This window comes from Cervus canadensis, chromosome 6 (assembly GCF_019320065.1).
Source record: "Cervus canadensis isolate Bull #8, Minnesota chromosome 6, ASM1932006v1, whole genome shotgun sequence".
Lineage (NCBI taxonomy): Eukaryota > Metazoa > Chordata > Mammalia > Artiodactyla > Cervidae > Cervus > Cervus canadensis.
Window position 1 is genome coordinate 45,993,284 of NC_057391.1, and position 17,649 is coordinate 46,010,932.

General features: G+C 41.0%; 1 protein-coding gene across 7 annotated transcripts in view; it reads left to right on the forward strand.

Annotated features, from left to right (window-relative positions):
• Positions 1-17,649, forward strand: part of RORA (RAR related orphan receptor A) — a 779,815-nt gene that overhangs the window by 659,289 nt on the left and 102,877 nt on the right. The window contains exon 1 of one of the 7 annotated variants that reach the window (XM_043471791.1): positions 10,692-10,710. The exons of 4 other annotated variants lie outside the window; for them this stretch is intronic. In XM_043471791.1, the coding sequence (XP_043327726.1) occupies positions 10,707-10,710 (4 nt within the window). In that variant the 5' untranslated portion in view covers positions 10,692-10,706. Of the gene's footprint in view, positions 1-10,691; positions 10,711-12,247; positions 12,466-17,649 lie in introns of those variants that run through there. 2 more of the 7 variants (XM_043471785.1, XM_043471789.1) reach the window with 2 other exon arrangements.

Genomic DNA, 17,649 nt, shown 5'->3' on the forward strand with positions numbered 1-17,649 from the left:
TTATATATTTATACGGGTATTGTTTTTTCCAGTTTTACAGGTGAGAAAAATGAAGCTCTAGGTTTATAAGTAACTTGTCACCAGTCACACAACCAAGAGGTATTAGAACTAGGATGGGAAGACAGATTTTCCAACTCTAATTCTAGTTCTCTTTTTACCATATTTGCTGCTTTGAAAGAAGCATTCATGTATTCAACAAATATTTATCCAACATGTACCAGGCACTGTGCTAAATCTTCATGTTGCAGGAGATACAAAGGTAAATCCTTGCCTCTTAGAATGTAAAGTCCAGTGAAAAAGACAGAAAAGAGAACAAATGATTATAAAATAACAAAAACAACACAATGTGAAGAATCAGGTTTTTAGAAAGGAAAGTATAGGATGCCAGTGGGAGCCCGGAGCTCATCTGATGGAGGCTAACAGTTTGGACATGATATCCTGGAAGTTTGTGACATTTAAACTGAGACTATAGGATGGCAAGACAGATTAGATTAGATAGAGATAGATAGATAGAGTTAATTGATATTATTGGCAGGTTCTATATTTGCATATTTGCCTACTCACCAAAATTTATTTATAACTCCAAAATCAATATGTGCTGCCCTTAACATTACTCAGCCATGAAAAAGAATGAAATAATGCCATTTGAAGCAACGTGAATGGACCTAGAAAATATTATACTTAGCAAAGTAAGTCAGAGAAAAATTAATATTTAATGATTTCTCTTATATGTGAAATCTAAATAAAACAAATGAAACTAAATACAAAACAGAAAGAGAGTCACATAGAAAGCAAACTCTCCCAAAGAGGAAAGGACTGGGGTGTTTAGAGGTGTGGAGTTAACAGATACACACTACTATACATAAAATAGATAAGCAATAGGGATTTACTCTATAGCACAGGGAACTACATTCAATATCTTGGAATAACCTATCATGGAATAATAATCTGAAATAATGTATAACTGAATTACTTTGCTGCATACCTGAAACTAACACAGTATTATAAATCAACTATACAGTAAATCAACTATACTTCAACTATTAAAAAAAAAATACTGCCTTTACTCACACTTACGCAAGCACAGAGCATCCTGACACACATGTTCCCAGCTGAGATCAGATGAGGCAACGCTCTGCCTTCTTGTTTCAGCTCTCATCCTGTAAACAAGTGTCCCGTTTTTACAGTCTTCTCAGTGCCACATTTTTCTCATTTGTCTGCTTTTTGTCGGTGATACTGCTGTTTAAAGTGGACCCCAAGCATAGTGCTGAAGTGCTGGCTACTGTTCCCATTGTGATGTGCCCTACAGAGAAAATACACGCTTGATAAGCTTTGTCCATTGCTGTTGCACGTGGGTTCAATGTTAATGAATTAACAGAAAATGTCAAATAAGATGTCTTTAAGTAGAAGCATAAAAAAATAAGGTTATATCTTGATCAACTGACAAAAATGTTACAAGCACAGACTCATAGGAACCTCACCCCATATTTCTCCTAGAGAAAATTATTCAGTATTCACTAATTCAGTGATCCCAGGAACTTTATACAACATAACTACCTCAGATAACAAGATAGATAAATATCTGCCAACACCAAGTGCTAATGAGGATCTGAAGCAACTGGAACTCTCATATTGCTAATAAGGAACTCAGAAATGGTGCTGCCATTCTGGAAAACCATTTGACATTTCTTTTTAATATTTCCTTGTTTTTCATTTCTTTTTTGCTGCATCTGGTCTTAGTTGCAGCACACAGGCTTCTCTCTAGTTGTGGCACTGGGGCTTAGCAGCTGTGGTGTGTGGGCTTAGGTGCCCTGAGGCATGTGGGATCTTAGATCCCTAGTCAGGGATCAAACTCACATTCCCTGCATTGGAAGGCAGATTCTTAACCACTTGATCACTAGGGAAGGCCCTGGCATTTCTTATAATTAAACTTCTATAGCCCATATAATCTAAAAGTCCCATAACTAGATATTTACCCAAGTAAAATAAAACCTTACATTCACACAAAAACCTGTACACGAGCTGCTTTATTTGTGATTGCTAAGAAATGGATTCAATGTAAATGTTCTTCAATTAGGAAATGAATAAACTGCAGAATGGAATACCACTCAACTATAGAAAGTAGCAAATTATTGATTTATTCATGGAATGTATGTGAAATGTATTGTGCTGAGTAAAGAAACCAGAGTCAGGGGCTACGTTAATATATTTTTCCATTTAAATGATATCTTTTAAGGGCAAAAATATAGGGACAGAAGACAGATATATGGTTACCAGGGTTTGGAGAGGGGAAATAAGTTGACAACAGAAGGGCACAAAAGAATTTGGGAGGTAAGGGAGATGGAATTCTTTCATATCTTGAGTGTGTTGGTCATTATGAAATTAAAACCCTTTGTCAAATTCATAGAACTATACACTAAGAAGAGTGACTTTTACTGTATGTAAGTTATATTTTGATAAGAAATGAAATAAAAACATATCTAAAGGATGAATTTTGATCAAAATATAGTTCTTCTAGTTTGCCAAGGTAACATCAGAAAATACTATTAAAGCCTGTGTTTTACTAGTGTTCTTGTTGATAGAACACTATGAGTATAAAACAAATATGATGTAGAAATTTATGTTACACTATAAATTGAGCAGTGGATGCTGTGAACATATAAAATATGTTTTTCTTTCTGTTCTTTCATAATGCCCAAATTTAATGAAGTTCTTACTGGTTTATAGGAAATAGTTCCTTACTATATTTTGGCAAGTGGTGAATTCTGTAAAGTATAGTATAACTCTCCCTAGAGAACGAAATGGCAACCCACTCCAGTATTCTTTCTGGAGAACCCAATGGACAGAGGAGCCTGGTGGTCTACAGTCTATGGGGTTGCAAAGTGTCGGACACAACTGAGCGACTAAACAACAATACTATAGCCCTAATATACATGTTATTCATAGGAGAACAAAACTTCCATTTAACTTAAAGTACCCAGTGATATGGCATATTGCTGGGAGGGATCGGCGGCAGGAGGAGAAAGGGACGACAGAGGATGAGATGGCTGGATGGCATCACCGACTTGATGGATGTGAGTTTGAGTAAACTCCGGGAGTTGGTGATGGACAGGGAAGCCTGGCGTGCTGCGATTCATGGGGTCGCAAAAGAGTTGGATACGACTGAGCGACTGAACTGACTGACTGAACTGATGGCATATTGACCCTGGGGTAGGAAAAAAAACACAACAAAAGAAAAAAAATGTAATATCATTTTTCTTGCTTATATATGATTCTTTAATGATAGGCACCTGGAGAAGGAGATGGCAACCCACTCCAGTATCTTTGCCTGGGAAATCCCATGGACAGAGGAACATGGTGGGCTACAGTCCATGGGGTCACAAAAGAGTCAGTCATGACTTAGCGGCTGAACAACATCTGCAATGATAGGCAACGGTCACACATGGAAACTGTTTAGCAGCTTATGGTCCTGGAAGCAGGATGCATGACGTCTTTGAGTGTCTCCCAATTCTGATGTGTCTTTTTTGAAATCTTTCCTTGTTTACAGTGGCTGTGCCACATTATCTCTGTTATATTTCAAGAACCAAAGATGTGGTAAAGTAAAAAAGAAAATACTCTATATTACTTAAGATGTGTTGCTAAAACATCCTGAGGCTGTATATGTACTATGTCTCTATACAGATAACGAGGCCATGCATGACTGTAGTCACTTAGTAAATGTAGACAATGATTTATTCAAAGTGTATTGAAAACTAAGTAGCTCTGCTTAAGATTATTATGCTGCGTAAACCATTTGTTTGGTGATTAAAGTAGGTGCAGGAAATGCTATATTATATCACATGTTACAAAAATTATTTATAAAAAGAGTAGCCTTGATACAGTTTGGAAAAGTAAAATCAGTAACTATCTCTATCTTGTGCTTTTCCTGTAGAAGAGCATGAAGTCCAAAATTATTATTTTTTGTGTGTGTTTCCAGCAGATTTGTTATTTTGTCTGAAATCTTTTGGAAATGCCAGCTTTGGCTTTTTTAAGTTGTTAGTTTTCTTCTGTTCCTGTGTCCCATTCCTTTGCCAATATTTAGAGTTGTTTACTTTTTCCAAAAGAGGATAGAATTCCCCTCAAGAGTTAATTTAATGTGTAGCAAGTGTTTCTTAAATGGACAAATGACAAGATTGTTTTCAAACAGGATAATTGCAACCGTGTACAGTATGTTTCTTCATTAGTAAGTAATTAAATAATTTACTAAATTGTGCAATAATTCATAATGGCACATGCTAACCCTGCTCAATTACAGGAGCTAGTGATAAAAGAAGTTCTTGCACACATGCCTACATTTTATTAGTCAATTTTAATTTCTGAAGAAGTCAGCTTGTCTTTTTCAAAATACTGAGTAGTGCACAGTTCAAGGAAAATTCAGAAAATGTTTGAGAGTCATAACATATTGGTTAAGAGTACACACCCCAGATTCCATTCACATGGATTTTTCTTATGGTTCCTGTGTTCTTAGACAAGTTACTTAATTTATCTGTCAGTTTCCTCAAAAGAGAGTTTTGAGTGAATTCAATGTGAAAAAGTGCCTGCTAAAGAATGAGTTCCAAAGAATTGTGAACCAACAGGCGACGTAAAAGCAAGAGCCTCAGTGTGATATAATTATTGGAAAGCCATTTTGATTTCAGAAAATCATCTTTGGGGGGCACAAGGTTTAACTGGATACTCAAAATCTCATGTGAATTTTGGAACCTCTGAATGGAATATCTAATTTAATCAACCTCCACCTTACAAAATGTAGGAATCTTTTTTTTTTAATTCAAGAGAAAAGTATAGAATTTTAATATGAATCTAACATATTTAGAAGAGTTAATATTTTTTTAACGAAAGTAGAAAAACACCCTCAAGTCTGTTCTTGTTTCAGTCCTCACAGCGTGCTTCCGCAGTGCAGGACTAGAGATAAATAATAAGTGTACTTCTGAGTGCAGCGAACAGACTCCTGACCTGACATTGCCAGCCCAGTAAATTCCATCCTATGAGCTGAAGCTCGAATGTGAGCCTCCAAACCACTATTGACATGTGGCACAACTGTCTGAAATGTCAATAGTTATAAAATGAGTATTTCATAATGCAGAATAATTGATTACTTTGCTTGACTGAACAGGAACATATTTTCTCTGTGAAAGCAAAATAATGCCAGCCTTTGCTCCTGGAACATTCCTAGCTGCGAGACTCAGATTTCCCAGTGAAGCCCACGTTACACTGTGGTCCTTGATCATGCATGACAAAAATAGGGAAAACCATCTGTAACTGCTTATCTTCTCTCCATTATTTGAGATATATATATGTCTATATTTAAGAGAGTTCTTAAAAAATATGGCCTCTACACGAAGCATCTGTATTAATAGAACTGTCTCAGATCATTTTCAGAACTGAAATGGATGAGATACGAAATCAAATAACATTCAATTTATCTTGTTCCTCTTAAAATGCTCTGCTTAGCTTTTCGCTCCGATGAAATAACACCCATTTCCAGTTTTATTCTTCCCCGCTGTGCTGTGATGTGGAACTCTTTTGCTCTATGTGTTTTATTAAGTGTAATTTAACTTTATGACTATCAAACCAACTATTAATCCTTAGAATAAGACTATGAAATAGGCAAGCTGTAAAGAGATTTATTTTTGAAAGTGCGATTCCTGTCTCCTGCCCTCAATTCTTTTTTCAGAACTTGTTCTCTGAACGTATACAGTATAGTTTGCAAAGCTCTGTACTAGGCACTTTGAAGGAAAGCAAAAGGAACACCTACAGCCTACATTTTGAGCTTTCTTCCCCTCCTTATCTATATGTACTTCATGTTACTCTAAACCATCATGTTTTCTTAAGTAAAACATGCATGATTTCTGTCTCTATGTTCTTATGTGTGTTCTGCTCTCCTTCTTAGATGGCCTTTATTCCTTTTTTGTCTACTAGAATCTGATTAGTCTTCAAAGTCTAATTTAAGTGGTACCTCCTCCATGAAGTCCTTCTGCTCATAAAGTTTAAGATTAACCCTGCACAAAGTAACCTATTTCACTCTTGGCCCACATAGCACCTGGCTTAGAGTATGCGTCACATATTCTACCTTACAATATAAGCATTGCATTCATTTTCCTACTAGATTGCAAGCTCCTTGAGGGAAGGTCTGACATTTTAATCTTTTTTCCTTTCCTCTCCATGTCCCAGCACAATGTAATGCACAGACGTTTATCGTTGTTCATTGGGTGGGAACTTGCATTCTTATAGGAAACAAGACATAAAAAAAGCTTGCAGTCTTATAGAAAATAGTGCACAAAAAGAGGTCCCTTATGCCAAGGGGTAATTTAATTTTTATTCATCTTTATATTTCCAATACTTAGCAGGTGCATAATAAATACTTATTACACACATGTGCATTCACACACACACACATTTCCAAGCTTATCAAAAGTACTTGCTGATAATCATTTCAACATATCCTTATTAAGGTCAATAATTTTTTACCAGGCACATGGTCTGTGTGCATAACAATATGGGGTGATGATAGTATTTCCTCTTGTAACCCTACTAAGAGATAATCACTTTGCCCTTTCTAAATTTTTTCATTTACTCCTTCCAATGTCCCTATAAGGCTCTACTATCCTATTTCACATATGAGGAAACAAAGGTTTGCTCAAGCTCACTCAGGTAGTAAGTAGGATAAAGGTTGGTTTGGAGCCCAGTTTAATCTAATGCCAGAGCTCATGGTATCGTTCTTCAGGGTTCAGTGAAACAAGGAAGGCTCCTTGGAGAAGGAGGTCACCGTGGCATAGTAGAGAGAAAGGGATGAAGGTGTTTCTGAGGAGGAGCTGGGACCTGGTCCTGAAAATAGTCATGGGGTATCTGAGCTGCAGGAGCCCTTTGAAGTCTTTCCTATTCCTTCATTCTACATTCAGGGGCCTGACAGCGTGAGGAGGGAGATGACTTGCCCAGGGTGACATAGAACACTAAGTAGCAAGTGTGAAACTTGAACCCAGGGCTCCTAGTTCTGAGTTGGCTTCTACTGCCTATATTCCTTTAACTAAAAGAAAAATCTGAAGTTCCTGCACTCCTTACAGTAGCTAAGACACGGAAACAACTGAACTGTCCATCAACAGACGAATGGATAAAGATGACATGGCCCGTATATATAATGGAATACTACTCAGCCATAAAAAAGGGAATAATGCCATCTGCAGCAATGTGGATGGGCCTAGAGATTATCATACTAAGTGAAGTAAATCAGACAGAGAAAGACAAATATCATACAATATCATTTATGTGTGGAATCTAAAATATGAAACAGATGAACTTATCTATGAAACCAGAAGACTCACAGATGTAGAGAACAGATGTGTGGTTGCCAAGGGGCAGGAGAGGGTGGAGGGATGGATTGGGAGTTTGGGATTAGCAGATACAAACTGTTATACATAGAAGACAAACAACAGGGCCCTACTGTATAGCACAGGGAACTATATTCAATATCCTATAATAAACCAAATAGAAAAAAATATGAAAAAGAATATATACACACACACACACATATATATATAACTGTGTCACTTTGCTGTAATGGAGAAATTAACATGCTGTAAATCAACTATACTTTAATAAAATAATTTTTTAAACAGACTCATCATTTGCTGAATGCCTGTCCCACTGCCAGATGTAGGAGCAGGGTGAAGATATCCCATGGGAACACAGTTATGGCAGTCCCTCTGGCTTGTGATATGAGTCATCTCCCTTGCTGCTCTGAGCAGGTGTGTGTGTAGTGAGGCATCTGCCACCTACCTATTCTGTGGAGGTTGCTTAGGTCTGAATGCCTGTGAACTTTACCCTTTCCCTCCTTGTGATGGTTACAAAACACCTGTCAGTTCTTGAGTTTCCTAATAGATATGTGAGACACGTGGTTCATAGAATCTCAGAATCCCTTCACTGTTGTCTCCATTCAGCCAAATCCTTCACTTCCAACATCCTATCACCCTAACCGCCACACTAATGACTTAGAGCCATTCATTAACCGTGAGAGGTGAAGCACTGTGCAAACATCTTTTCAGCAGGCGGCCGGACACTGCCTTTCTTTAGGGAAGTTTGAACTCAGGGAACTGACTTCTGTATAGAGTTTTCAGAGCAAGGTCACCTGATTAGGAAGCTTCTCAAGAACAGAGCTTGTTTCATTCTTGTTTGAGTCTCTAGTAAAGGGCCAGTCGTATAATAAGTATTCAGTAAATGTGCTTGATGATGTGAAATATAAGAAATATATATGTGTGTGTGAGTGTGTTTATAAAATTGAAGATGTCTCTTGCCATCAAAATACCATTAATTTCACTATTTTCATGGACTATGTATGTGTACATGTACATTTAAATCTGGCATCTATATTTGCATTAAAATCATGAATAAAACAGGTTATATTAATCTGATCACCTCTCTTCCTTAACACACACAAAGAAAGAGACCCCACTGTCACCTTGGTGTCCAGGTCTTATCAACATTATTCCATCTATAAATGTTTCTTTATGAGACACTTTCAGACTCAAAATTAAGCAAGGCTATAATCTATTATAGGTAAGTTTGTGTCTACTCTTTAGTTTCCCAAGTAATCTTACTTAGAACTCTCTAGGTCTCAGACCTAGAGACCAGGGTCTCAAACTCTCAGACCTTGTTTGCATGTAGGAGACCTGGTCCCCTAGCTTTATGTTGGCCCAAACGGCTCAGCTCTAAAAGATCACAGTGCCATGGAGGCTAAGGATTCAGCTGAATCAAGCTGCCCAGGACCATATTAACCTTTCACTGATCCCTTTCTTGTTCAGCTAGAAAGAAGTTAATTGAATTAGCAAGCTGCCACACACTGGAGAGAGAGAACCAGGACCTGGGCGAGACAGAACCTCAGAGTCAAAATGTAGCTTCCCTCTCGTGTGCATCAGCCAACTTTGAAAACATCGCTACTTGGCGATTCGGGATAAGTTTGTCAGCCCGTCATTTTGCCATTCTCCCCAGTAGCACTCCAGGTGTGAATCAATGTGGTGTACCATGAGATCAGATTCTGTTTGGCAGAAAGTCAAATGTACTTTTCTAAAGTCAAGTATCATTTCCTTATGTAACTTCTGAAAATGGGAAGATAGGCACTAATTTACTGATTATACTCCAGCCTAGACTCCTGCAGAAATCCAGCAAGCTTTCCTCATGGGCATTTTGGGATAACTTGCCATCAGTCATGTCCTTCCACTTCCTGGCTAAGTGACAGATCCAATGTGAAACCCAGTACATAGGGACACCACATGGAGCTGTCTATAGAGGATTCTGAGTTGAATTACATGTTTTTTCAAGTATGCAATATGCCTTCTTTTTCTGAGGTTAGCCAACAGAAATATTTGACTTGCGATATTCATGTATGATATAATCCCATTCATGGTAAAGAGTTCTCATCTTGTTTAATTACCTTCCTGTAATCAATTTTTTTATGCTTTTTTTTTCCTTCAGAACACTTGGTAAAAATTTTTCAAATGGAAAAAGTAAACTACTTAACACCGTTTTACCCTCATAGTTGGTACTCCAGGCGTGTGTGTTTTATGGAAACCAAATAATTATTCCTGTATTTTAATATTTCGCTGGGAAAAGTTTGCACCGAAATGTGCTTCCTTTTTGGCTTCATTATGGAAGTACTGAAGGGTAATACAGATCCTTTCATTCCTGACTGATTTACTTGGTTGAGGACTTGTAACTCTGTAGAAAAGTTGTATTTCAAGAGGGTTTTTAAAGAAAAAGAAACCTCTCATATTTACCTTTGAAGTTTCATGAGAGTTTTATGTTAATATAAACACTAATATACTCTGGGTTAAAAGTTGTGTTGAAAATGAAAAAATGCATTTAATAGAGGCATGTATTACAAATAGCATCTAGCCACACAGGAAGGTTACTGTGACTTAATATCTGAAATTCTGTTGTTCATTAGTTGTATGGTGAGAATGAAATACATTTCTAAAGGGCAAGGTCGGTGTTACTTTATCATGGAAATGTCTTTGTTGAATAAAAGTATAAATATTTCAAGTTTAAGTATTATGACATTATATTTCTATTGGGGACATATGTATAGGATGAATGATTCTTCTCCTTGTAATTGCAGGAGCATATGTCATGTTACATGTCATTCCCGATTACTGATTTCATTTGAAATGGTCTGGAAATAAATACCGATTACTAGTAATGTAAGACTATTTACCTTGGAGTCAGATGTCTGACAGGCAGGCTGGAGCTAATGGATTTAGTCATTTTCAAAGCATTATTTTCTAAAGCAGGATGCTGTTTTAAAGTAACACTGAATTTTCAGAGTCGTTTATCTGGATTCATTTGCAGTGAGTATGGAAAAACTTCCCTAGGAGTATGCAGTCTCTGATGTTTTTCCATCCTTTAACAGTACAAAGGAAAGAAAACTGTACCCAGACCTACCAATAGGACAGCTCAGCATTACCTGTCCTTAGTAAAGTCAGTAGGACAAGGGAAATCAAGAGCCACATATGAAGGACAGTATCCATATAACTGAGGGGCGTTACCTCACTGGGAGATGCAGTTGCATCATGGGAACATGGTGTGATTTAATTTCATCACTGTAAACATCACAGTGGGTATGGTTGATTCATTTGAAATTCTTCTCCACTTCGCTATGGCTGGACAGCTGAGTTAACATGGGTAGGTCTTGGCTTCACACTGTTATGATTTCTGATTTTTGTGGTTTTATTAGGGGGAAAAAACTGTTAGGATAACTTTAGCTGAAATCAAACTTTTATAAAGGTATGGCTTGATTTAAGGTATCATGAATTTTTTTAACCTTTTAAATTGGAGCGCTCTGTAAATTTTGCCTTGAAGGGGGGTTGGGGGGTGGGAGAGGTATAAATCTTAGTTTTTGCAGTGCTGATTGTCTGCATGTGTTTTAAATTATGTCCCAACTCAGCGGCAAGGACAACTCAGCTATATGGGAGAAAATGTTAGGACTCTTCTTGCTTAATTACCATGAATGCAACAACTAATAACCATCTAATATCTGAGTTGTAAATGGAAACATAGACCATCAGAAAAGAAAGCAGAGTTGAAATTGTGTGAAGGAACAGTAGTAAGTAGCGATCGTGGCTTTTGATAATTTTTTCTGCTATGCTAAATACTGTTGACAAGCCTGCTGAAATTTTAAATAATGTGGTCTCTGGGTATGTAGCATCTGAAGTTCATAGTAAAGAGATTCATCTGATAATAATATCATGATTTAAGTTTCCATAAGGCCAGTTAAAAGGATTAAGCTTTAAAGTTTGGAGGGAATTAAGCCTTAGTTGCAAGTTAAAATTCACAAAGTTGACCTTTAGAGGTTGCTTGGTTATTTGGTGGTGGTGGTGGTGGTGGTGATTTTATGTTTTTCTCCTGTCTAAAGTACCGAAACATCTCACTTTTAGAATGTGAAAACTAGAACCTTTTCCACTTGTAGATGGGTTCTCTGGAGAGAATGGTGGATATGGAAGAGCCTGGGAAATTAGTGGCTCATATCGGCTGGCAACTGGAGTATATTTAGGTGATTCACATACAGTTGTCTGTTCTCCTTCCAGGTATCGGTGGTCCTGCAGAAAGGGAGAGGTGTAAACCAGGACCTTAAATGTTGGTGGGATGAGAAATAACAGTGTCTCGGTGGGCGGAATTCCCTTTTCTCAGGCCGAGTCTCCCAGGAAAGACTGAGGAAACGATTACTCCTGGAGCAGTCAGGGTGACTCCGTTCTCCACCGCCCCGGAGGGGGCTCTACCTTCCGAATAAAACTGGGGTGATCTGAGAAGTTGGAAGTGAGGGAGACTATAGCCCACCCCTCGCCCCCGCCAGACCGAACAAACCCTGCTTTTCCGCCAAGGAGTTGGCGCTTTTGTCACCCCTGGAAGGGCCGGGAAGGGAGCGGGAAAGTAGCGTCAGGTTGCGCCCTTCTTGCCCAAGGGGTCGGAGGAGAAAGTAGATGCGCGATCAGAAGGGCGCTGGGCGCAGAGAGCGCCCGGGAGGCCACAGGTGCCCTGGGAAGCCGGCAGAAGGCTGGGGGTCCGGATGCGGGCCGGGGGTGCCAGAGGGCAGCGCCAGCCGGGGTGCGCCCGGGAGCCGCGGCCGCTCACCTGCCCGCGGGGGCGGGGCGGGGCGCGGTGCCGGGGCGCGCCGCCTCCCGCCGCCCGCCTCCCGCCCGGGGAGGAAGTGGAGGGGCGCGGTGTAAACAGAGCGGCGGCCGTGATGTCAGCCGGTCACATGGAGCCTCTTATGGCTCGGGATGGCTCTCGGCGGGCGGGCAGCTGCTGCAGCTGCTGCTGTGGCTCGGGCGGCGGCGGCGCGGCGGCGGCAGAGGGGGCTCCGGGGTCGGACCATCCGCTCTCCCTGCGCTCTCCTCACCGCGGCTTAAATGATGTATTTTGTGATCGCAGCGATGAAAGGTGAGCCCGGGCGCCCCACCGGGGCCGGGTGGGCTGGCTGCTCCGGGGGGCGGGGAGGCGGGCGTGCAGGGGGAGGGGTGGGCGCGCCTGCCCGAGCGCACGTACTGCCCGAGGCTGGCCGCGGGAACCCCGCCAGGGTTTTTTGGGCCCCTGCAGCGGCGCCCCCTGAGCCGGGTCACGGGATCTGCCTGCCTCCTGTCGGGGCAAAGGCGCAGGGGCTGAACGCCCCCCACCCCCAACTTCTGTCTCCTCTGGCTCCTGTCAGTCGCCCGGGTCCTCCTGGCACCCGGCGGGGCTCCCGGAAGAAAGTTTGCTGGGAGTCGCCGCGCTTCTGGCAGGGAGGGGAGGGTCTGAGGAGCTAGGAGGGAGCCGGGGGCGCCCGCGACGGGTCCCCAGGGCCCGCACCCCGGACAGCTCTGGCCTGCGTAGAGAAGGCGCCGCGGCCAGGCCCGGCCGAGCGTGCGCGCGGGTGCGGTGTCATCCCCGGGGACTGGTCAGCGCCCCGGGCCTTGGGCCCTCCCCTCCTCTGCGGCCGGGCAGCCCCGAGCGGCCGGTCCGCGCTGCGTGCCCGCCCGGGCCACTTCCGAAAGCGCCCAGGCCCTAGCGAGACGGGCTTCTGGAACGTGCCAGGACTCCCTCGGGGGCCGCCCGCAGCCGCAGCGCACCCCGACTTGATACTTTTGGGTTGTGGATGGATGTGGGGAAGCAACTTCACCCCCCACAGGATTCGCGGGCAGTGGTGGAGGTTAGACGGCGGCGAGGAGCCGGCGGGCGCAGATTAGTAGTGGTCAAGACTCAGTCGAGCCTCCTCGCCTGGCCTCCGGCCCGGATCAGAAGTCCTTAGCCGGGCTGGTGGCCGGATGGCAGGGGGCACTGGCTGGAGAGAGGACTGGCTTCAGGTCCCCCTAGGTGAGGAGGAAAGAAACCGTGGCAAGTCAGGGAAGTTTCTAATGAGAAAGCCAAAGTTTGGAGATGTGCAGGAAGTCGCCTGCGCGGTCGGGAGAAGCCGAGACAAGCCAACAGCCCGAGAGAAACTCAGCCCGCACCCCGCCGCCCGCTGGTGCGCCAGCAGGTTCTTCGGGGTGGTTAATCTGCCCGAGTGGCTTCGCAGACCCGGCCGCTGGGAGCGGGGATTTAGAGCCCCATCTGTTTGCGGCGGACCGGGCTCCCTTAACGCGCCGCAGTTTCTCAGACCTAGACAGTCCTGCGGGGTCTGCGCGTCAAAGTGGGCGCGGGGCGCTCGTTAAACGTTTGCTAAGGTGGAGGTTTTGTTGCAATCCTGGATGAAGGAAACAGGTTCGGTATCTGGCCTAGGTTTACTTTCGGATCACCGAGCTTTGCCTTTCTTCACTAGAGATTGGGTGGCATCTCTTTTATTAATTATTAACAGGCCGAAACGTACTGGACGCTAAGATGAGCTGCTTGAGATGAAATCTTCTTATCCGACGTGCCCAGAGCAAAATTTTTGTCCTTTCTCCGGTGGTTTGAGGGAAATGGAATTTAATCATTTTTAGAATATGCAACGGATAAAGGGAAAGGGAGGAGACCTCCCTGTGATCCACGTTCTTAAGCCTGAAGTTTTTTTTTTCCCCCTTCCCAAAATGATTTTAAGATTTTCTTACCGACTTTTTCTGTAGAAGTGTATGCTCCTCCCCTCCCTCTCAAAAAAAAACTTTTATGCTATTTCCTGCAGTTCATTAATCCTGTAAAACGATTCAGACAGCCGCCTTTGTAGTTAAGACATTATTCTCCTTTTTTTTTTTTTTCTTTACGGCATGAAATAGATTCAGGGGAGGTGTTAATCCTAGTCCTTATCTATTTTATTTGATATAATTGGTGTCGATTGGGGAAGGGTAAGAAGCAGAGACTGTTTCCCCTAATGAACAGTAACCACCAAACAATTAATAATGAAAGTGCGTTTTAATATTTTAACTTAATTTTGATGTTTCTAAGTACTTAGGCTTTTGCTTTTGTAGTTCTAGTACAAAATGAAGCTCCATACTATCACTTACTGATTATTATCACCGGAATCACACCACCGTATCCCCCCAGAGCTCTAGCCCACACATTTGTCTTGGAGTGACCTCTGGCTGCCAGAAGATAATAGATTCAGAGTATTGTGCTTTGGGAAAAGTGGCTCAGATACACTGGCAATGCAGTTTTTCTATAAGCTCAGCTGGAGGGGGGGAGGCGGGGGAAAGGGGGCGATGCATCTAGACAATTAGAATATTTCATTCCAAGTATCATAATATCCTGTGTCTTAATAGGGTTATCTTGCTCTGATGCATATTTAAATTGAAGAAAAATCGTTTCTGGGAAAATAAGGAATGCTGTAAATATTTCCATATCAGATTTAAGGGGGGGTGGGGTAGGGAAGAGGACAGCGGAAACTGGCCCAGAATCATATTAAATACTTCCCTGCTGCCTCTCAGTTTTAATAGTTAAATTGGTTCCATATGGAAGGGAGTTTGTATAATTAGATTTTTTTCATACGAAACAGAAACACTCTTTACAATATAGCTTTTCAGTATGTGTATGCATGTAGCAAGGGGAGGGTAGAACAAGCCACCACAGAAGAGAGACATTCGCTTTGTTGGCTGATTTACTGATGTTTTTTAAACATCATTAAATCAGGCCTTTTGAACTCACGAAAGAAGAAAATCCTTCCTCTGCGTTCGTTGTCAAATAAGTTTAGGCTTAAAGTGGATTCATGCTTAGAAGTAATAAATCTTCATTGGAGCAACTCTAGGCTCATCTTTCAGTTTTGTTTTTGTTTAATTAACAACAGAATTCCAATACCATTTGGATGGCTTCTTGGGCAAACGGAGAGAGCCAGCGATAACATTTATAATCAGGGGAGCACTCGTTCTGCTCATCACAAAAGTGCTTTGGCCAAATGTCAGGTGGCAGCCAGTGCTGAAAGGAAATGCGGGTGCCTCATCAGTTTCAGTAGATTATGCCCCCTTGGCTTCCTAGGAGCCCTCAGCCAGTGTTCATGTCAATGGAGTTAGGAGAGTGAAGGGAGGCTCAAGGGGAATGTCTGTCCCATAATAGACTGTCCCGTGTGCACAACCCATGCGCAAACACAAGGCGCGATACTACTCTGAAAATGCTGTATATGTGGGTGACTAGGGGTGTTTCCAACTCTAATAAATGTGATTTTATAATTTTGAAGAATGTGGATTTTTCTCTTTCCCAAATGAAGTTTGAATTTATCCCTCATCTTATTTTAAGCACTGTGTCAGTAGTATATCCCTCAGCTGGGACTTTTGTTCCACTTTCATGACCTTTGATGGGTAGGATTGGGAGAGGGTAATGGCTGGATCTTGGAAAGAGAAAACCCAAATGGCTATTCCAGTGAGCAGAGTGCTTAGCAGGAAAGGAGAGGTCACTTTTATAGACAAGGGGGATCTCTGAGTTCATTTGCCCATGGGTGATAGAGGGAATTCAGACCGTCTATGAAGTTGGGGATATTTTAGAAGCACCGTTTTCATGAGCAGCCTCTTGATTTCGTATATTTCAGTCACATCACTTGAAATGCAAAGCAATATCATACTCAAGTAAACCACTTTGCCCTCGATTTGAATTGAGTACTGTATAATTTATTTAATGCTGCCCAGTTATAAAATGATATAGTATTTAATAGACTTAGTCCTTTAAATATGTCTATGTACATATATATTTAAATATATATGTAATTTAAATGTTAGGGTTTTTTACTATCTAGTAAATATATAAGTAAATATATTAATAGTTCTTACCAGACTTCTCTTTCTCCCTCCCAGTCAAGTGAATCACAATAAAATGGGTGAGATCAGCAAGTAGATAATTGCAGAGCATCTGCAATAGCACCCAGCTATTTGTAATTTGTTCTGGGGCACCTAAAAAAATAACATTTACAAATGACCTTTTATGGGAGAAAAAGTTACTGAATGGATAGATAGATCTGCAGAGGTAGAGTTCAATTATCTTAAAATTTTTCTTAAGTTATTTTAGTGATCAATAAAACCCCTTGGGGAAAAGGAAGGTGGGATGATTTGGGAGATTAGGGTTGAGATACACACACACACACACACACACACACGTACACATACTATTGATACTATGTATAATATAGATAACTAGCAAGAACCTACTATATAGCACAGGGAACTCTACTTAATGCTCTCCCATGACCTAAACGGGAAGGAAATCCAAAAAACCATGGGGATGTATATAAACCTATAGCTGATTCACTTTGCTATACAGCAGAAACTACCACAACTTTGTAAAACAACTGTATTCCAATTTTAAAAAAGAAGAATAAAAAATAATAAAAGTAACATTTAGGAACAAATCTAGAAATACTTCATTGTAGAAATGTTTTCTGCATGGATTCTAGATTTTCAGTGTTTATTAATAAGAAATCAAGCCTACCTTAACCTATATATTTTATATTTATTAACTTTATAAATCATAATTAGATGCTCGGAGTTAGCAGCTGCACTGTATTTCTATTTCTCTGCTTTAAAAATAATAATTTGGAGACGTCCACCAGTGACAACACAGGTGTGAATTCACGTTTGATATTATCTCAGAGACCGCATATTGACCCATTGATGAATGATTTACTCATTCTTTCTCCCCCCTCTAGCTCCTCCACTAAGGATACCTCCCTTTCACACCAGCCTTTGAGGCATGGACTTAGAGATTTGCAGTCAGAGCTTTCTGTATCTGTCATATCATCTATAACATGATGGAACATGGTTTTTCATTGTCAAAGCACTATATCCAGCGATAAAAGGTCTAAACTGACAATAGCGTATATTAGCCAACAGGCAAAATATTAATACAAGAAAGCAGTTGAAATCTTTTGTTTCTAGATTTTCTTTTTCTAAGTGACATTTGTTAGCCCTCATCATTATTATAAGGAGGTAACCCAATAACTTTAAAATCTTTCTATAAGAAGTAATGTCGGGTAGGGTGGGGAGGGTGTATACCTATGGCTGATTCATGTTGAGGTTTGACAAAAAACAACAAAATTCTGTAAAGCAATTATCCTTCAATTAACAAATAGATAAAATTTTAAAAAGGAATGTCAAACCTATTCCCTAGGTTTGCCAGCAGTTTGATTTTTTGCTTTTGATTTCATTGCCTCTGAAATTTATGAGGCATTTCATAAATAAATAGAGGGAGGATGTTAAT